At 32.6% G+C, this 22,208-nt stretch overlaps 1 protein-coding gene across 1 annotated transcript; it reads right to left on the reverse strand.

Moving 5' to 3' along the window:
- On the reverse strand, positions 1-15,202 carry Gart (trifunctional purine biosynthetic protein adenosine-3 Gart). The gene is made up of 19 exons (XM_088204975.1): positions 15,093-15,202; positions 14,289-14,471; positions 13,970-14,217; positions 12,932-13,112; positions 12,651-12,864; positions 12,375-12,505; positions 12,176-12,299; positions 9,652-9,874; positions 9,339-9,579; positions 8,906-9,104; positions 8,179-8,634; positions 7,949-8,098; positions 2,497-2,662; positions 2,099-2,430; positions 1,721-1,836; positions 1,521-1,656; positions 859-1,454; positions 535-792; positions 1-466 (listed from the first exon to the last, which is right to left on the reverse strand). The coding sequence occupies exons 2-19, from the start codon at positions 14,463-14,465 to the stop codon at positions 281-283; spliced, it is 4,134 nt and encodes a 1,377-aa protein (XP_088061101.1). The 5' UTR covers positions 14,466-14,471; positions 15,093-15,202; the 3' UTR covers positions 1-280.
- Between the last annotated feature and the right edge of the window lie 7,006 nt (positions 15,203-22,208).

The raw sequence follows: 22,208 nt of genomic DNA on the forward strand, positions 1-22,208 counted from the left end.
TTTTAAACATTTTTTAGATTTATTAAAAAGAAAGAATACATACATACATTATGCAAAAGTAACAAAATGTACATACATAATTGGACACAAATTTGACAGAGACGCGATTTATCAGTCTTAAAATTTTTGAACTATTATTATTATAATATATTTTTAATAAACTCATGTAACACGTGACGTCATGATGTTGTTTATCATTGATTTGTGGTAAATAACAGGGAATATTTTTCTTGAAAGTAAAAATACATATCAACATGTAATAATAGTCATAAATAAAAGATTAATATATGTGTAACAATCTATTATCGGGACCGAGGCGGACTCTGCCAGTTGCTAACAATCGCAAGGCTCTCGGATATGCTCTATGTTCAGCATGGTGAATTCGTTCGGACAGAATATCTAAAGTATCGTCTTTATGTACAATTACTTTTTCCTGGACTATGACTGCTCCGGTATCTACTCCTTCCTGTTGTAAAAAAAATACATGTAATTGTTCTATTAATAATGAAAAATAAGGAATAGAATAATACTGACATCGACAAAATGAACTGAACATCCAGCTTCTTTATCTCCAGAATTAAGAGCTTGTTGTTGAGCGTGCATTCCAGGATGCTTAGGCAGAAGCGACGGGTGTATATTTATTAACCGTCCTCGCCATTTTGATACAAATTCCGACGATAAAACTCGCATAAAACCGGCCAAACATACAATATCGATTTTAGCTTCTTCTAAGTGTTTATGTATGGCATTCTCGAAATCTCTGACTTCCTCAAACTTAGATTTTAATACAATCTAAAAGATATACATTTTATTAGTTTACTATGTTAAGTTACATTAGATTTTTAATGCTTTACAAACCTTGCATTCAATTCCAGCTTGTTGAGCCCTTTCAACTCCGTAAGCTTTCGATTTGTTACTTATAACAAGTACAACGTCGGCACAAATTCCTTGAGTTGAATCACGCGTACTATCGATCAATGCCTGTAAATTACTACCATTTCCAGATATGACGACAGCTATTCTCTTCCTCGGCAGTAGTGGCAATCTTCGCACAAATTCCAGAGAGGAACTAAAATTATCAATTATCACCCTCTGCCCATCTGGAGGTCTCGCTTGAATACTTCCGACGACCATAGCGCCATAGCTGCGCATGCTATTCATCACTTCGGCTTGATTTTCAGGAGACACAATCAACACCATACCCAATCCGCAATTGAATGTTCGCACCATTTCTGAATTTTCGACGTTGCCGGTGTCGGCGATCCAAGCAAACACTTGATGAACATGCCAATTTTGAGCGTTCAATCTAGCTCGTAGATTTTCTGGAATGATCCTCGGAATGTTGTCGATTAAGCCGCCACCAGTTATGTGAGCAATGGCTTTCACTTTGTTGCTATGTATAGCTGGTAAGACGGCTTTTACGTAAATCTTGGCTGGTCTCAGTAATTCTTCCCCTGTACAAAAAAAAGATAAGAATAATATGCAACTATGCAAATACGTTATGTAAATATGTCTATTACCAAACGTTAAACCATAATCGCTGAACGGTGCAATGTCAGACATTTTAAAGTTGTGTGTCTCCATCACTTTATGAAGCAAACTGAATCCGTTGCTGTGCATTCCGTTTGATGGTAATCCAATGATAGAATCGCCAATCTGAAGAAATAATATATTATGTGAAAAAGTTTAAGAGTATCGCTTTTTCTTTTCTACTACTTACATTTATTTCTTTGAGTTTCGGTAATATATGTGATTTTTCTACAATGCCCATTGCAAATCCGGCAAGGTCGTAAACTCCTGGATTATACATTCCTGGCATCTCTGCTGTTTCACCACCTATTATAAAAACATGCATTTTAACCATTTAATTACAGTGCAGTGATATATGCTCTGAAGATATTGTGCAAAAAACAAAACAAAAGTATTTTGTCGCCGATGTCGTTATGCGTTTAAATATAAGCAAATATCTATGACTTTTATTTTTTAATATGCATATCTTATACTTTGATATATACACAAAATTTCATTCCAAAATAACCTTTGTCAAACGAAAGTTCACTTCAAAAAAACTAACCCTTCAAATTAAAGTAATACATACCTATCAATGAACAATTGGCCTTTTTACAGCCTTTCGTTATTCCAGCCATAACATCATGAGCTACATTAACTTCCAAAATACCGCAAGCAAAATAATCCAAGAACGTCATAGGCTCAGCTCCGTTGCATAAAATATCGTTTACGCACATAGCCACCAAATCTATGCCGACCGTCCTATGCTGTGAAGTATCCTGGGCGATTTTCAACTTAGTGCCGACTCCATCAGTGGCCATCACCAATACTGGATCAGTGTACTTATTATCGATGTCGTTGATTCGGAACAGTCCGCCGAATCCACCGAGACCGCCGATGACGCCATTGCGGGTTGTTGCCCTAATTAATATATAAACTTTAGGGTCAGTTCAATAAGATATGTATTAAAAAACAATGTAATAATACTTTGCTAAAGGTTTTATGAGGCTGACTAGTGAATCTCCGGCTTCAATATCAACACCACTGTCTTTGTACGATAATCCTTTTGGAGACTTGGATGTTTGTACCTCGTATGGAGCGATCAATGGTTTCATCGCTTGTTTGTAGTTATCCACAATGACTCGATGACCACCTAAAATGGTAGAGAAACAATAGTTGAATTCTGATGAAAATTTCAGTGATTATGCATTTTACATTAAAAGCTTTATTTTTATAACTATAATATAACAATCCAATACGTTTTTGCATTGCAATTAACACACTACTGAATAAAAGCCAAATAATTGGCTTCAGTTGGATTAACGCAGATTACAGAAAGCCAATATTCTGGCTTTACGCCAAAATTTATTTGAATGTGTATTACATTTAAACCAGGGGTCTGCAAAAGATGTCCCGCGGGCTACTTTTGGAGGCGTTTTTCTTATGTGGTAAAATTTATGTCTTTATTGTGTAATATAATGTCGGGATAATCTAAAAATATGTTACTTTCTTTACCCAAATACCAACTCTTAACCTTTTGAACGCGGATGACACGTATAGAAGTCATTAAGAAAATCGCCAGTACGCATTGGACTTATGAACTTCTTGTAATATATTTTTTTTTTATAATTTAAGGTGGAAAACACTTTAATTTATTGAAATAATATCTAAATAACTTATGGCAAAAATAGGTACTCCCCCACATATTAACAAGTTTCGAAATGGCATATAGAATATCAGCCGTGGTTAAAGGGTTAATGTCAGTAAGTGTACTGTGGGTGTAAGGAGTAGAAATAAGTATATTTAACCTTTAGAAGTCCAAAGGCATGTATGTCATGCCCTAAATGGTTTTACAATTGCAGTCCAAAAGCATCTGTCGTACCCAATATAGTTTATATTTTATGAAGCCTTTTTAAATGCGTTTAAAACCGAAATGTGTTTACAAATAGTTGACGTATCTATTGAGAATGATGAGACAGTATCGTCTTTGCTCCATACGACGCGATGCAGATGAAATCCATCATCGATGATGTATGTTACATTATTCTGATTCAGTTCAATATTGACAGGCTCTATGTTTACTTTTGTAATATTTCGCATGCCGGCATTGTCAAATAGTGATGTTGGGTATAAATTTATTAATTCATACTGTAGATATTCCTTAAGATGATCGTCAAACCTTTTTTTTACGGTTATTCTCTGAAAAAGTAGCAATGGATTTACAGCCACTTTGCAGTAATTTACTTTGACAGATCAGTTAACCGTAGAAAGTAAAAGAACTTTGTCTGCATGCTTTAATTTTTCCATTGATTCCAGGCTAATATCATTTGATTTGTGGCAGTTTATTTTGACATTTCCCACAATTCTGGAAGCTGTAGATACTATTTGCATTATATTTAGGAAAGGATTGTGAAGAGTAAACTACTCAAAAAGTTTACTAACTAATCTCTTGAGTCGACGTGTTGTTCTGCAAAGCTTAAGACATATTACAAAACTTCTTAATTTCCTCACAGATAGTGTTCGTGGCGTGCATGCTATATACCCATTAACACAAAACGCTGTCTTGCATACTTCCTCTCCGAGAAACTCCTCCTTCTGTCTTCATGGATTTCATTAGACTGCTCGATCACAATATCGGTCCACGTTCCGGAATAAAATTTATCAGTGCGCCTTATTGTGAATAATACGTTTTCAAAGTTCTTAATGGTTTTTTATCCATTGTTTCTTTTAATGTAGTCATATCTTGAAGGTAAAAATGTGTCGATTTGACATAAAGAAAGTGACCACTTGCGTGAAAATACGGAAACTTTTTATTTCACCTCATTAGTTTACATAACATTATCTTATAAACGGATGTACGCTTCCCGCTCTCTGCGCTATATCTCAAAAACGGTTAATCATACGAAGAAATGCGAAAAACCGAACGTATAGAAAATGCTATGCTCTCTAAGTCTTGTGAAACATCTAATGACATGCGACATATATAGGAAACGAGATAATTGCAAAAAACGGACAGTTGTGTCTTTTGACCTTTGATATCTTGACTAGTGATATCTTATGAGACTTTTCAGCCCGTCTTTAAAACGTCAAAGCAAAGGTCTATGCAAAATTTCAACTTTCTCTCTTACATTATTTGACTGGACTAATATTATATTTGTTGTTTTAAGCAAATTCAGTTGTTCTCAACATTTTATTATAAACTTTTTTATTTACGTCTAACTTTTTATCAAATTATGATTATTTTATATTATTTTTTGCTTTATTGATAAAAAAATTTATTTACATCTCACTTTTATCAACATATGATTATTTTAGTTGTCACATTTATCATCATTTTTATTTATTGTATTATATTTATTTACAATATCACATTTATAGATTAAGCAAATTCAGTGGTTCTCAACATTTTATTATAAGCTTTGTTTATTTACATTTCACTTTTATCGACTTTTGATTATTTTATTTCCGCCTCACATTTGTCAACTTATAATTATTTTTTCACGTGTATATTAGAGTAAAGGCCTATCCAAACAGAGAGCGAAGCGAAGGCGAGGCGAAGGCGTGGCGAGGCGTTTTTATTTTGTAATACACCGAGTCTTTCGAGTCTCGTCACACAGAAAGCGAACGCGAAGCGTTCCGAGGCGTTTTCGCGGCAAAGCGTGCCAGTTGTGATAAACTATTCGTTAGACATACGAAACTAAGTATAAAATCGGTCTTCATAAGATTCAATTATGGAGCTTATGATACTCTCCATAGTCTTCCCGGGTTTACCCAAATTCTTTGCCCTTTTTCTTATTTTTTAATAATAAAAGTCAAAAATAAAATATCGTCACGATATAAATAAAACCCGGGAAGACTATGGAGAGTATCATAGGCTCCATAATTGAATCTTATGAAGACCGATTTTACACTTATTTTCGTATGTCTAACGAATAGTTTGTAAACAATCACAACCGGCACGCTTCGCCGCGAAAACGCCTCGGAACGCTTCGCGTTCGTTTTCTGTGTGACGAGACTCGAAGGACTCGGTGTATTACAAAATAAAAACGCCTCGCCACGCCTTCGCTTCGTTCTCTGTTTGTGAAAGTCCTTAAATGTTGCTTTATTGCTAAAGTAATTAAGTGATTCTTAACATTTTATGTGTATAATATATAGAAATATAAAAACAAGAGAGTATAATATAAAAATCAATAATAAAAAATAAACAGTTTTGAAAACAATGCGTCTAAAACACATTCTAAAATTTATTAGTGTGAATTTATTTTGTGTGTCTAAAAGTAAATTGTCACACGTGAAACATGAATTGAAATACGAAACACATTTTGTTTGTTTTTGTGATCGTTGGAGTCATTTCAATAATATAATAATAATCTCAATAATACAATAATAACAAATCGTCCATATTGGAGGCCTATTAAAGATAATGTGTTTGATAATATTACGTAAAAATATTATTATTTTATAATGTTATTGTTACATTTACAGTACTTACACACACTTGAACACCAGCGTTGATAAAATCGATATGTATTTTTTAAAATTTATTTTCGTAGTTATTTTCAAAACATTGAACAAGACATTTACTTCCATTTTGGGTGCAGAATCTTTAAAGAACATCTGTGATTCTGTTGGTATCAATTCCAAGAAATATATTTGATTTGGATTGTGTACATAATATACGTCTATGATACTTATTTTTCTCACCAAAATCGAATGATATCCAAATATCATTGACAAATATATGTAGCGCCGAGATAAAAAAATAATTGTTCTAAATTACAAATATTTACTATAAAATATGAAATATTATTACTAATGATATATACTGTCGGGATAAGTAATAATTAATCAAATCGTGAATAAGTAATAATTAATCAAGTCGTGGACGCATAAGTGCGGCGATACTCTGTCTGGTTCCATTGAGTATCGCCGCATACGTGCTGCCATATCGCCGCATACGTGCTGCCATATCGCCTAAAGGGTTAAGGACTTCAGTTTATCGGCTTGCGCGATTGCAAGGCGAATTGAAGAAATTGGAAATGACACGCAAGATATTTTGAAAACAAATACAATTAATTTCAATATTTTTGAAGAAATGGCTGCTCTTGTCAGTATAAAAAAAAGAACTATGAGAGAATCTGCTAAATATTACCACCGATGGAGGGTTGAATATGAGTGGTAAAAAAAACTGATGTATCTGCTCGGATTTCACAAAAAAAATCAGAATTGAGTTACATAGCACCAATGACTATTTACTGCATTTGTCATCAACGTGTTTTATGTATGAATATATTAAAAATTGATAAATTTATGGATGTTATTGTATTAATAATTAATTTCATCAAAAGACAGTTTAAATCACCTCCAGTTTTAAGAATTTCTAATCGAGATTGAAGCACAATATGAAGATATTATATATTACACAGATGTCAAGGTTGCTCAGTACAGGAAATATAATAAAGTGTTTATTTTTGGATGGAAAAAGATAAAGAAATATCAGAACTGGTAAATTCGGAATGGCTTCTTCAACTGGCGTTTTTGGTAGATGTAACAACTCTCATAAGCGATTTAAATTTAAAACTCCAGGGCAAAAGAAAATTCACTCATGAAACATTTTCAAAAATTATAGCATTCGTAATGAAACTTAAATTATTAAAAAGCAACCTGACGGAAAAGAAACTCCATAATTTCCCATATTGTAAATTTATATTTGAAAAAGAAAATAAGATAGCGTTGCCAATAAGTACATTTTCAGAATACATTGAATCTTTACAAAACGATTTTTAGGACTTCTAGATTTTTCAAAATCCCTTCGCTCCCTATGAAGATGTTCCGGATTATAAATGAAAATGTATAATTGACTTACACATAAATGACGTAAGACTCTTTCAAATCAGTGGCTTTAATAGAATTTTATAATGAACTATCAATATCCATATTTCCTGCTAAAATGTTTACTATATTTGTCAGCACATATATTTTTGAAGACATTTGTTAAGATGAATTACATTAAAAATAAATATGTAAGAGAATTACAGATAAATAATTATTTTTAATGTTTCAGGTTGATAATATTGATTTTAATAAATTAGTAAAAAAATGCAAAAACACCTAATTTATCATTGATTTTTATATAATTGTACTGCTTGTTAAATTTAAAAAATAAAATATGTAAAAATAATGAATTTATATAAAACCAATCAGTACCAATTGAAAAAATATTATGTGGCCTGCCTACGAATTCCAAGGTTTCAAAATGGCCGGAGTCCAAATTATGTTGTTGACCCGTGATTTAATCCATTGGCTTTTTTAACAACTTTTTAATTTTATTTGGTCAGTATTTATATTAGACCGATCAAATAAATGGTCAATTATTATTGTATTAAATGCATAGTTTAATTTAAAATTGCATGCTTAGTAATTAATGCAACAAACTCACCATTAATTAGAGTTTCAATTTCGCCTATTATTCTAGCTTCATGATCGACAATCATATTCATAACGATTGCAGCATCTTCTGCAGCGACTATAGCGACCATTCCTACTCCACAATTGAACGTTCTGAGCATTTCGTATTCATCGACACCGCCTATAAAATATTTGATGAACTAAATGTTTTACAAGGGATTTATAAAAGGATCAATATATTTTATTAATTAATTAGCTTACCAGTCGCCGAGAGCCATCCAAATACGGGTTTAATATTGAACTTTGTCGCATCCAAATGAGCTCTAACGCCACCAGGCAAGACTCTCGGTATATTTTCAATGAGCCCACCTCCTGTGATGTGAGCCAAGGCTTTGATCTTACCGCTTCTCACGGCTCCTAACAATGCCTTCACATATAAACCTGTGGGCGTGAGTAGTTCTTCTCCGTAAGTCTTTCCGCTCTCACTGAAGGGAGCCACGTCGTCAAATTTATTGCCGGAGTCTTTGAAAATCTTCAAAACCATACTATAACCATTACTATGAATACCAGTAGATGGAAGTCCTAGAATAACATCTCCCGGTATAATCTTATCGCTTTTAGGGAGTTGTAATTCGTTTTCAACCAATCCAACGGCAAAGCCGGCCAAATCGTACTTTCCGATGTTGTACATCGCTGGCATCTCAGCGGTCTCGCCTCCTATAATAGAGAAATGTTTACATTTATAGATGAGTTTTGTCAGAAAAACAAAATTGTGATAAAGTAGCGGTTTTGTATTGCAATAATACTTTAGATTGATTAGGTTCCATTGACACATTTAAGTCTTTGTTTTAAAATATGTCATTGACTTTTAGCAATATTTATATAGGAAAAAATTCAAGTGTGATTAGAAGGTTGAAAACTTGTCAATCTAAACTATTGATATGTATATGCAATTCATTTGAAAATACTTAAAATTCTTGCGAACAACCTAAGAGGGCACAACCAGACTGTTTACATGCATTTGCAATGCCTTCGACTATCACGGCTGCCACTTCAACGTCCAACTTTCCACAAGCTATATAATCCAGAAATGCGAGAGTTTCAGCTCCGGCGCATAATATGTCGTTCACGCACATTGCGACGAGATCAGTTCCTATTGTGTCATATTTGTTCAATTCGGCTGCAATCTGAATAAGAATGAAATGATTATTATAATTGGATTGGATTATAAAAATTGGATTGAAGAATATAAAAAGCAGATTTTCCGATTGAAATTATTTTTAAAAAATAATGTTTTATGAGTTTTGTTTTTCTGTAAAAATATTTTAATTTTGTCTTTTCTCCAGTAGAATTTTACTATTTTTGAATTATTAGATATACTGCCTTTGCTTTAATACCCCAAAATTCTATAATATAAATACCTTAATCTTTGTCCCAACTCCATCAGTTCCAGCCACCAAAATTGGATCTTTGAATGGAACTTTCTGTCCATTTGCATCAATGTATGTTTCCTTAGCTAATCTATACAAACCACCAAAGCACCCCAAGCGTCCGAGCACACCTGAACGATGCGACGAACGAGCCGCCGGTTCGATCGCTTTGACCAACGCGGCTGCGGCCTCGATATCGACGCCGCTATCTAAATACGAAAGAGTTCCAATTCTGCATATATGACGATAATAATTTAATATTTAACAGCAAATCATACTCTATTCAAGCTCAACCTGCACGTACTTTAAAAAGGCTTTGTGGGCGATATCCTTTCGGAACTGCGCCCCGGAGAAGGTGATTTGTTTGCAGGCGGTCGTGGCCAGTGACGCGGCCATTCTAATGTTAGGGGCACAAACGCTGACGAGTAGGACACGTCCGCCAGCCGTCACCAAAGCTCCATTTGAAGATTTGGCAGTGCCGCTGTGGAAGACTATGTGATCCGGAAGACCCGTTACCATGCTAACGCCTGAAAAAACATTTTTTATACATGGATGGATCTAGAAAATTTGACAAACATTGAAGGTAATCTCAACGCAACACGTTAACTCCCATACTCCCACCACTTTTATACATTAAATTCAAAATATTTTATTTAATTTTGTTAACTATAAACGTTGGTGGAAATGCATTTTATGTGATCATTAATGTTAAGATTATTATTAATCATGAATAGTTCACGAGATATCTCAAAAATGTAATTCTTTTCAAATGACTGATTCTATGATTTTAAAACAATGTGTGACTAGAAAGGCTTGATTAAAATTAACGTTTTAATTTTTTTTATAGCATTATAATTCATCAGAATTAAAACGGAATTCAGTTTTTAAGACACCTGTACACACACAGTGGCGTGACTATCATAATACAGGGATAAGCAATGCTTACTAGTCTTTGCAAGAGGGTTTAAAAATAATATTTATTTAATTATTCAGAAAACCCAAATTTTCTCACTGCATGATTTCGTTGTTGTTTAAATTGTAGAAAATAATTTTTTTAATAATTTTCTACAATTGAATAACAGTTCAAAAAAAAGATTCTCATTTTAAATTGTATGTAACTTTTATTAACGCATTGAATAATGTGTGCACAAATTTGTGCGTTTCGTCACCTTAACTTCACATAGCAAAAACACATGTTAAACTGTGTATTTAGCGCTTTAGTTAAAGATGTTATTAATATTATATTAACTAAAATAAAAATCCGATATCCAAAATTTTAGAGGCTCAAAACATGGCTAAAAAAATGTTGTTTCAAGGCAGTGTTTACATACACATACAGATTGATTTTTTCTATAAATATATACCATATATTATATATTCGTAATAGTGAAATCAGTTACCATCAAACTGTGATACAGATCATGCATTAGCATAAAATGATTAAAAAAACAGTAACACAATATAACATTATGAAAAAGCGTGAAGTCGAAAAAATTTGTAGTATAAAAACAAGCGTAGTCTACAAATGTTTTCTAATAGTGGCCAGAAAATAACTAAAATATCCGAGGTTTACCTAAAACGGTACAGTGCTAAACCAAAAACGCCAATATTGGCTATACGCATAGCAACTATTTAATTAGTTGTTTTAAGCAAGTACATACATCACCTTATTGGTCAGTAATGACATCATAAAAAAGTAAATTTCGCCATTGTTTGTAATTTGTCTTGTCTCTGAGAAATAACTATAAAGTTTAGTTTCCGTCCATCCATTAAATTTTCTCTTTTGTGACTAGATAAAATTCCCAGTCCCTCTTTTATTACTATGGCTTTCAAACATATTCATTAATCCCTAATCTAAAATTTGCCATCAATACTTGGAGCTACGCATACCACCAGTTGGGAGGCACGCCATTCGTCAGTGTGGTCTGAGAGCAAAGGACTCTTTTTGGGTTAAATCCCAAACCCTTGAGGAGGAGTCTTCGGGCTGGCCGTCTGAGGTAGAGTGTGAGGTACTACAAAGCATGGCATAGTAATGCAAGCGGGCCAAAGGGCTCAGCCCCTCCTGGGGTCCGAGGGCTGAAGGCTGCAACTGAGGCAGCATAAACACCCCTGTATACCTAGGGGGTGGTGCTGTTATTAGGATAATACGTAATGCAATGCCGGTCAGCCAGCGAGAGCCCGTCATCTTGAGAGTTCAGGAGAAACACTGATATATGTATCTCCAATAACATATTTAGTACTACAGGGGGTGGGGAAATTCCATGTAGTTATACTTCTGTCAACAGTACCAACGTTGAATGGTTGTGCGAATATCGCCATGTAAATCGACTATAAAGTGTTAAAAATAAATAAATTATTGTAGAGGTCACAAAGTTTGATATTTGTTGTTTTTATGAGTAAAAGTATTTCACTATCATTTTATTATAATCTGTATCGTTTTTATTTTTAAAATATGTATATTTGGTGATTTTAAACACAAATTTATTTTATTGGTACATGATCTACAGTTTCATGTTTACTGATTTAACCATTGTTAATATAAAAAAAACAATCATTACGAAACTGTATTACAAATTTGGCATTGAAACGTAAACTAATGAAAAAGTTATGATTTAAAAAATATAAATTTAGTTTCTTATTCAATGTGTTAAAATAAGTAAAATACCAGTTTTTAATGGGAGAAAAACTGTTTTTATATCCCCCCACATATGGAGATAAAGAAATATAAATAAATAATTCTTATTTTGACAAAATTAGGCAAAAAATATATAAATATTAAACAAATAAGCAAATCTAAGCATAAAGTAAAAATTGTTTATATAACAAACCACTTATAGCACAGCCTTTGGTTGAAGTTTCAGGATAACCTTTCGATGCCATCACAACGCCAACGTTTGTAACACCAGTTTTCCAATTCACTTGTTGATTTATCAACGATTGTTTACAGCAAGACTAAAAAATAAATCAATGTGTAAAACGCATGGCGTCATAAGATAAATGCGAGGAAAACACAATAAAAAACAATACCTCCATTATCGTATACAGATCTGATTCTAAAAGCGGTAATATGACTTGAGTCTCCGGATCTCCGAATCTGCAGTTGTATTCCAAAGTTTTGGGTCCGTCAGCCGTTAACATCATACCAGCGTACAAAACTCCTGTAAAATATTTCAATAAGTTATTATAATACAGTTTGACCTCTATAAGATAGCAATTGTTGATTATTTCATGATGATGTTTTTAATTGTACTTTGCGTAACACTATATTATACTGAAATAACATAAGTATTTTAATATATTTACCACAATAGCGTATTCCTTCAGTTTTCAGTCCGTCGACAGCTTTTTGTAACACGTTTTCTATAACAAAGTTCATCTGATCGTTCGAGATAATCGGACAGGGGCAATAGGCTCCCATTCCTCCAGTGTTCAATCCCACGTCTCCTTCTCCTATTCTTTTATGATCTTGAGCCGGTAGCATAGCTCTGACTGTTACTCCATCGGTGAAAGCCAATACCTAAATATTCGACATATTGTTCAATCTAATTTTTATTTTGTATTCAATATATTATAGAAGATCATACTGAAACTTCTTCGCCTTCAATGAGTTCTTCGACTACGATCGTCGAACTGGCATTTCCAAATTTTTTATTCACAAGCATTTCGTCAACGGCATTGCATGCCTCAGTTTTATCTTCAGCTACAATAACGCCTTTTCCAGCTGCTAAGCCTGCTGCTTTTACTACTAATGCAGGATATGAAGCACTAAAAATATTCACATATGGAATTAATAAAGTATATATAGACATAGGATCTATAGTATTTAAAAAGATTATCAAGAAATGATTAATAATTACAATATGGAACGCTACATGTATGTATGTATGTACATACATGTAGCATTAAGTTATAAATGATTCTGTATCGAAAATTACATGATTCTGTGAAAGAATTAGGTAAGACATGAATTTATAACTATTAAACAATAATTTAGCCAAAAAACTATGAACATGTAATTAAATAGTTATTTTTTCAGATTAAAAAATTACATTAAAGAATGATTCAGTTGCAATATATTAAAGAAGAAAATATGGTACTTTCCTGTTATCGGGGGAGGGAGGGGGGGGGGTCAAATTTATTCTAAAAAAATATTTATTTATTGATATACAATTATAAATTACATTTTTATTTATGGGGTGCTTACTGTTCTGACCAAAGCTCACTCGCTGCCGCTCGTTCGGACCTTATCTGATTAAATTTTAAATCTTTTTGCATTAAAAAATAAATATGTATTTTAAAATATAAACAGGTTAGCTTCGAACGTGCGGCAGCCAGTTGTTGGTTAGAACAGTTATCTGTATAAACAAATGAATAAATATATTTTTATTTCGATAACAGGAAATCATTATTTACTATATAAAATTGTGTATTTTTGTTATTGTCAGTTAACATATTCTTACCTTGGGGGTCTCTATATATTTGTGTATGTATTTTAAACTATATAAATATTTTCAGTTTGTAAATATTTATGTAAAGTTCTAGTAAAATAAATGCATATTTTGAAAATTTAACATTTTGATAATTTTTTATTTATTTGTGTAATAAAAAAATATATTTCTTACTTTAATATGTATTCTTTGGCCGATACCGCGTCAGTGAACGATTTGTATCGAGCGGTCGGTATGTTATGCCGTAGCATGAAATCTTTGGACCAGCTCTTGTCAGATTCGATCTTAGCACCGGCTTTAGAAGGACCGAAGCAGTCTATTCCCATCGTCGATAAAGCGTCAGCGATGCCATTAGCTAAAGGATCTTCCGGTCCGACGATGACCAGTGATACATCATTATCTGTACACCATCGTCCAATTGCCTGGGTAAAGATTAAGTTTATTAAATTAACTTGTAAGATTTTCATTTCAGTTTTTTTTTTAATGATTTTACCTCAAAGTTATCAATGTTAAAAACAGAAACTAGAGTCACTTTTTGGCATTGCGATATGCCAAAACTGCCCGGTGCGCAATATATGTTGTTCACGCGAGGAGATTGAGCCAACTTCCAGCATATTGCGTGTTCTCGGCCGCCGCTTCCAATTATGAGCACGTTTTTATCATTATCCATTGTTATCTAATGAGTTTTAAGAACATTCTCTTATAAAATAATGTAATATTTTTGAATTGAGTAGAAATCAGTAAAACAAGAGGACTATGAACGGCTCCGATAAAAATACCATAAAATAAATTGCAAGTAGTTTATGTTATCACAGAATTTCAATTTACTTGAATCTCGATTTAAATTATTGAATGCAAAAGTTCGATGTCCATAAATTGTATAGTTGAAATTTGAATATTATAATATAAATTGTTGTTCGATTCAAATATTGAAGGTAGTTGGAATGCATTATTTTTTTAAATAAAATTTTTTCTTCATTGTGGCCATGCATATCAATTACAATTCAAATATTAGATACATACATATATATATATATATATGAATTGTATTTTTTAAATTTATCCTAGAATAATATAAATCGATTAACAATTCCAAATTAATTATATAGTTGAAAATAGTCGAGCGTCGAAAGCGCGTGGGTATATGATATAAACAATAAAATGACACTGAAGGTCGACTGCTCTGACCAAATAAAATTCCGTATTCGACTTGTGGGCAAAATAGTTCAATAGACAAACTTTTTCAAAGTTATTTTTAACAGAAAAACGTGCGAGTTATATAGAGTTAAGAACTCACGAATGGAAGTAGGCGCAAATGTGACACGTTAATTGAAGAATTGGTTGACAAAAAGCACGTGTAAAGTCGCACAACCGACAACTACCACTCTTCTGCTTGGCGGCCACACTGCTATCAACACTAGCGGTCGACAACCATCTGTGCGCGAATTCAATTCGAATAGTTTCGTTTGTAATTAACTTATTTAAAATAGTATTGTGTACTTTCACAATTAAAACGTAAATAACGTCATATGGTTTGATAAACACAATTCTGATTATTATATGTATATGTATTTGTGAATAAGTAATTAATTTATTACAAATCTGACCATTGTGACCTGACAGGTTTCCCCAATGCGTCATAATGACTTTAATTAAGGTGACCACATGTTCTCCTCGAAAATTTTCGAGATGACCATTTTTTTAGATCTCGGAGCGCAAATATCCGAACAAAATTTTTACTCCTCGGTTAAAAAATATTTTTAAAGTTTCATTAAAAAAAATTAAGGTAAACATTTGGATTGTTGAACTACTGATTTCAATGTAACAATCACTTGAATTAAATCCAATTAATCAATGTTTTTACTACGTGAATAAACGCAAAAACGACAATTTCGAGTTCATCTTTATTACTTTTTTCCATTATTGAAACGACATTTTTGTTTAAATCCGTTCAAAAGAATCTTTATAAAACATAACAGTAGTGACATGTAATAAAATGAATCTTCGCGTAAGTTCAAACAACTTTTTTCTATTGTCTTGCCTAAATGCCTTATTTCCTAATGGAAAGAAGCCATTTATGTAGTAATCTAGTAACATAGTTTTACGTTACTGTAAAAATACTGTCCGGAAAAATACGAGCATCATAGTATTAGGCTCGTATTTTTCGGGTCAGAATTTTAACATGGTTTTGGTCAGAATAAATTTTAAATGATCAGAATAAATATTAGATTGTCATAATTTATATTAATTGGTCAGAATTGAAATCGGATCGGTCAGAATTAATATTAAAAGGTAAGATTTATGTTGACACATGGTCAGATTCGATTTTTTCAGTTGGCAATAGTGTTATCGTTTAAGATTGGTACAACTGTTCGACGGCGTCTGTCGTTTACATCTTGACAGTTCTGACGCGCCAACGCTGAATCGATAGCTCTTATCAACACCAACTATTAGACCTTCGCTACGATAATCAAAGTGTAACATTCTAAAATAAAACAAAATTAATTTTATAACACGGTTTTTATTTATTAATAATTACAAATTTATATAGGAAAAGTAAGGCGTCTCGCTATCGCTCGCGCCGACTTTCACTATAGAACCAAGCAACCTAACCTTTTTTTTAATGATATTGTATTGATTTGTTCTTATTTCGGTATATCTTGTAATTTTCCAGCATCATCCAATCTATGACTAACTATTCAAAAAGCGAAGACGCATATGTCAGTATCACAATTGGAATGAGATAATAAAATAGGTTAACTTCAAGTTTCCTGCGTAAAATATGTGATTATGGCAGCAAGTTACTTTATTATGACCATGTGCTAATTTTATTCTGACCGTTTATTATTTTTATTCTGACCTTTTTTTTAATTTTATTCTGACCATTTTGCTAATAAAATTCTGACCGAAAATTGATTTTTATTCTGACCAAAATTTGATTTAAATTCTGACTATTTAATTACAAGTCATATTAATTACACTAAATGCCATGCATTTTTTCTAGACAATGGCAAGGGGGAATATTAGAATCAACGTCAAATGTAATAAAATCGTGCCGTCGCCGTCGCAGTGGCGTCGTATTAATGCAACGTCGCAATCTAACGTTGCATTAATATAATGACTTTTTATAACAATATTACGGCTTACAATAAGTGAAAATCGAAAAAAGCACATCTAAATCAAATTTTGACCGATAGAAGAGCGCAAAAAACAATTATCCCTTCTCAGAAGTCTAAAATCCACGGCAAAAGCAGTAAAATCGTGTCGACTTATTTTGCTTATACTGCTTCAACAGGGCTTTGGAAATGTTCATTCGAATGCGTTTTTGGTCTTGTCTGAGCAAACGTGGCACCCAATGCGCGGTTAGTTTTTTCATGCCCAAATCTTCAATCAATATATGACAAACACGTTCTTTTGAGATTCCCACAGCCTCTACTATCTCTCTAACATTGATTCGACGGTCATCTAGTACCATTTGGTGAACTTTTCCGATGTTATCGGTAGTGGTTGCAGTTTTTGGCCATCCCGAACGTTCATCATCAACCAAGCTGGTACGATCACATTTAAATTCAGCTGCCCAAAATTTCACTGTAGCAAATGATGGTGCAGAATTCCCGTAAACAGAGTTCATTTCGGCTTTAATTTGCGTAGGCGTATTGCCTTTCAAATTCAAGAATTTAATGACGGTTCGATATTCGATATTTTTATTTTTACAGAAACACTAACATCGACTGTTAAACAACAACTGTGCGTCCAACATGGCTGAAATTTTCAAAACTTTTCAGACTACCCTCGTATACCACACTTGAGTTGGCATTTCTTCTAATCCGTAAAACTTTTGTGGAATGCATTATTTGCTACATGTGTTTTCTGAAGTTGAAATACTCCTGTACTCATAGAAGCTTGGCTTTTCAGCATACGGATCGGTAAAATTGACATTGCTTCTGCCGATTTAATACTTCTATGTATATAAATAATTTTCATATAGAATCAATAGTAAAGTAGTTTTGTGAAGTAGTTTTATTGTAATAAAAAAATAAGTAAAAATATGGAAATGTTTATTACACCATACTTTCGTCACGTTCTAGTGATAAATCTAACAAAATATTATTTCAAATAACCTACCATATGACCTATTGCGTGTATATCTAATACCATTTTTAGCGCACTCGCCGACAGATTATTATTGTTTGTTTTAATTATCTGTCGATGCATGTATGTATGTAAAAGTATCTCCAGCTGCATTTAAAATATTTGTTTATTATATGTATCCCTGATAACAGTGTCAAACCGTCTTAAACTTATTTGCTCAGAGCAAAAGATAATATTATTTTATTAAAAAAAAATATTAGTCAGTTCATGAATAAAATGTGAATACATGTTTTTGCATAGATTAATATGTATATACAAATACATAAAAATAAATCAGTTGTAAGAATTAATTGTTTTAATCGTCGAGTTAGTAGTCAGGAATAAAGTTACAAATGGGCGCTGATGTCTTGATGATGTCCTGCGTACGGCGTATGTAATCACTTACGTACTTTTATTGTCGTACGTACTTTAATTGCGATATTTCTTTAAGTTTAAAAAATCATAAAAAACTGAATTTGCAAAAAAAAAGTTGAGCATAAAAATAAACGGAAAGACAAAGCCTAAAAAACAATAAGAAACATAATTTTCAGAAAAACCAGATTTAAAATTGACTTTTATTTTGTTTTATTTTGTATTAAGGTTATGAAAAAAACTTAATCGTGAAAAGCCGAAAAGATCACAAAACCTCCATAAATATCTTAAGGGGAAATATAAAAGTTATAAAAAAGGGTTTATGATACTTAGAATAGAATTTATGCAAAAATATTTTTTTCAAGTCGTATCTTTGTGTCAAGCTGGTGCAAAATAAGTCTTAAACCTATTCGTGGTTTGTTTCATTTATCTCCACATCTCTCCATATTAGCCAGATCAGTTTTCTTTTAAACAATATCCTGGTGCCAATTTGTTAAGCGTTCTGAGACTATTTTGTGGTTTGTGAAAATTTTCACCGTTTTACGAAATTAAAAACATCTGTATGCAATGATGGGCAGGGATGCCATTAAATTTCGAAAGTATTAAATGTGGTTCTTAAAATTTCGTTCCGGAAATTTTGACAAAGAATATCTACGTATAGGCGGGTAGTCATTAGGAGTTGTTTTTTTTTTTTTTTTTTATAAAAGTTTATTTCTTAAATAGACATAGGTAAAATAGCATACAGATATATTAAATGCACAATACTGGTTCATAACCATTTACATTGTTTACAAATTGTTAAGTTATACAATAACATAAAAAGAATAATAAATTATACGAGAATATACTAAATTAAAGGAAAAATACATAAAACCTTTTACAAATTTAAAAAAAAATCCAAAAAAAAAAAAAAAAAAATTTTGGAAAAGAATGAAGCAGATGAGAAAAAACAAATTATACAAAATACATAATATACAAAATAAAACACATACAAAGGTAAATAAACCTAGCCCTGTAGACCTGAAACTGATGACACTGTGATGAGCTTAACTGCATCAAAGCAATATGTGCTTAGGCATTTTATGTTTGTATTTAAATTTAAGTTTTGCTTTGTCGTAATCACCGATTCTTGAAATTAGTGGGTTTGCGTGGTCTCGCGAGATTTTTTTATAGTATTTTTCGGTTTGATAATAACAGTATTCTTTAATGGTAGGAATTAAATGTTTGGTGTGGAGTTTTTTAAGGTTAGTATAAAACGGTGTATTATAAATTATTTTTATGGCTTTATTTTGAATTACTTGAAGTTTATTAAAATTACTATTACTCGCGTTACTCCACACTGAACAAGCGTAAGTTAAAACAGGTCTGATTAATTGTCTATAGACTAGAATTTTATTTTTTATTGTAAGCGCACTTTTTCTATTAAATATTGATTTTAGAGCCGCAATGGCGCCGAGCCCTTTCGACCGGAGTTCAGTTATATGTTTATTGAATTTTAGTCTGGAGTCCAGGTGTATACCCAGATATTTAACGCTCGCTCTCCATTCAATGTTATGCCCTTGTTCACTTTTAATGGGTGCAGGCAAGGGTTGTCTACGTTTAGTGAATATTATTGCTTCTGTTTTGTCTTGATTAATTTTAATTCTCCATTTCATAAAATATTTTTTTAAGTTTTCAAGGGATTTTTGAAGTTTAACTGCAATAGGTTTAAGACCATAAGAACTAGTAAGGATTGCAGTGTCGTCAGCGTACATTGAGAGTTTAGTATTTTTTAACATTGGAATATCATTAGTATATAGAATGAAGAGAAACGGGCCAAGTATACTTCCTTGAGGAACACCAGCTGGTATTTTACGCGGTGTCGAAAATGTATTATTTAGCGAAACAACATAGCTTCGATTCTTCAGGTAAGACCGTAACATGTGAATAATGTAATAGGGAGTTTCATATTTTAAAAGTTTATACATTAATCCATCATGCCATACTGTATCAAAAGCCTTTTCCATATCTAATAATAAAAGACCAGAACTTTTTTTCATATTAAAATCGGCAGATATGTGCTCTGTTAATCTATTAAGTTGATGCGTAGTCGAGTGATTTTCGCGGAAACCAAATTGCTCATTAATGAGTTTGCTATTAAGAGATTCCTTTAATCGAGATAATATAATTTTTTCAAATAATTTGCTAAATGAGGGAAGTAAACTTATCGGGCGGTAGTTAATTGGTATGTTATCTGCTTTGCCAGGTTTTTTTATCGGATGAATTTTTGCCGTTTTCCAGATTATTGGGAAATATCCAAAAGATAAGCATGAATTAAAAATGTTATTTAAGTACTTAAAGCAAACAAAAGGAAGGTTTTTAATCAATATATTCTCTAATTTATCTATACCTGGAGCCTTTCTATTTGATAATCGTTTAACAATACTAAGAATTTCTGATATGCCGACTTGGTTAATGGATTTTTTATCTATTGGAGTTTTACTAATATCTTTAATTGCCCGGTCTACTTTATTTTGGGTTTTTTGGTCAATGTAATTTTGCGTAAGTTGATAAGATGTAGAAAATGTCTCAGCTAAAATCTCGACCTTCTCCTGAGTCGTGTTAGCTACGTTGTTTCCGGTTTTTAAAGGTGGTATATTTGAGTTTTTATTTTTAAGCGATTTCGTCATTCTCCATAAGGAATTATCTCCCGGTTTCAAAGCTTTTAGTTTACGCGACCACGAAGCGTTTTTGATGTTTTGAATTTGAACGCGAATTTCATCAGTTAGTTTGTTAATTAGAGTTTTAAGTTGGGGCGATTTATTTTTGTGCCATTGCTTTCTCATATTATTTTTAATTTTAATACGTTTAATTATTTCTGGGGTGAGTTCTATGTTATTCCAAATATTTTTACGCGACGGAATTGATGATATTTTGGCCTGCTCGATCACGGATGTTAAGTAATGAATATCATCGTCAATAGTTTTAGTGTCATTTGAGGTATAATTCTGTCGTTTAATCAATACCCGAGACTCTACTATGCTTCTGAATCGCTTCCAATCAGCCTTTGCATAATTGAAAACGACCTCAGACACCATCTCGACCTCACCGTCCAACGTAAAGAATACTGGAAGGTGGTCCGAGGACAGAGCCTGGATGCAGTGCATGTTTGAAATCCGGGAATTACCCTTGACCAACGTTATGTCCAGAATTGACGGAGTCGTGTGGTTGGTAGGATAATGCGTTGGGGATTAGGAGTTGTTAGTGAGGATATTAGGGTTGCCGTTCAATCAGATACTAGATTAACTAGATTAAGTGTTGTCTACGTCAGTTCACAGACATTTAAACATCTACGAAATGTATTAATTTGCAGAATATGGGGTTCTCGTAAATTGCCCGAGGAAAACCTTGCGCAGCGAATCTCAATATGCCAATAATTAATGATTTATTTTTCAGTCGAATTGTTACTGTGGACAAGAAATTGCTCCTTTAATTTAACACGCGATGAAAAACTCAGTGCTTAGATGGCAATCGACCCCCAATTGCAACCCCAAGAACAGGATTACACCCCAATAAGATAATATTATGCATTTATTGGGATATGAAGGGCTCTAGACAGTTAAAATATTTTTAATTTGGTAATTCTTAAATTAAAAATGAAAACGACTGCGTAGTGCGTATTTATTTTTATTTATGATATTATTTTTAATGGCAAGATGTTATTTGATTGTTGCACAATTTCGCATAAGTTTGGTGTTCTAGGTAACAATTCGATACAATAGAGACATTAGAGATTTTATGTAGATTAACAAGTTTCGAGAATCTTTACCAAAACAAGTATAAAAATAATAAATAATTGCGCAATTTTCGTAAATAAAGTGCAAATTGACGGATGGCGCATGGCCGCGAATTGCGCTATTAGGCGCGCTTT

The sequence above is a fragment of the Plectrocnemia conspersa genome, unplaced genomic scaffold, assembly GCF_051122295.1.
Source record: "Plectrocnemia conspersa isolate PC_06_02 unplaced genomic scaffold, ASM5112229v1 ptg000002l, whole genome shotgun sequence".
Classification (NCBI taxonomy): Eukaryota; Metazoa; Arthropoda; class Insecta; order Trichoptera; family Polycentropodidae; genus Plectrocnemia; species Plectrocnemia conspersa.

Bases quoted from the DNA above. Each gene is read 5' to 3' on its own strand.
- Gart (XM_088204975.1), bottom strand. From the start codon at position 14,465: ATGGATAATGATAAAAACGTGCTCATAATTGGAAGCGGCGGCCGAGAA. The intron at 12,300-12,374 runs GTATTGTTTTTT...TTTATTTTTTAG, and splicing joins ATCTGTATACGATAATGGAG to TCTTGCTGTAAACAATCGTT. The intron at 2,431-2,496 runs GTATTATTACAT...TATATTAATTAG, and splicing joins CTCATAAAACCTTTAGCAAA to GGCAACAACCCGCAATGGCG.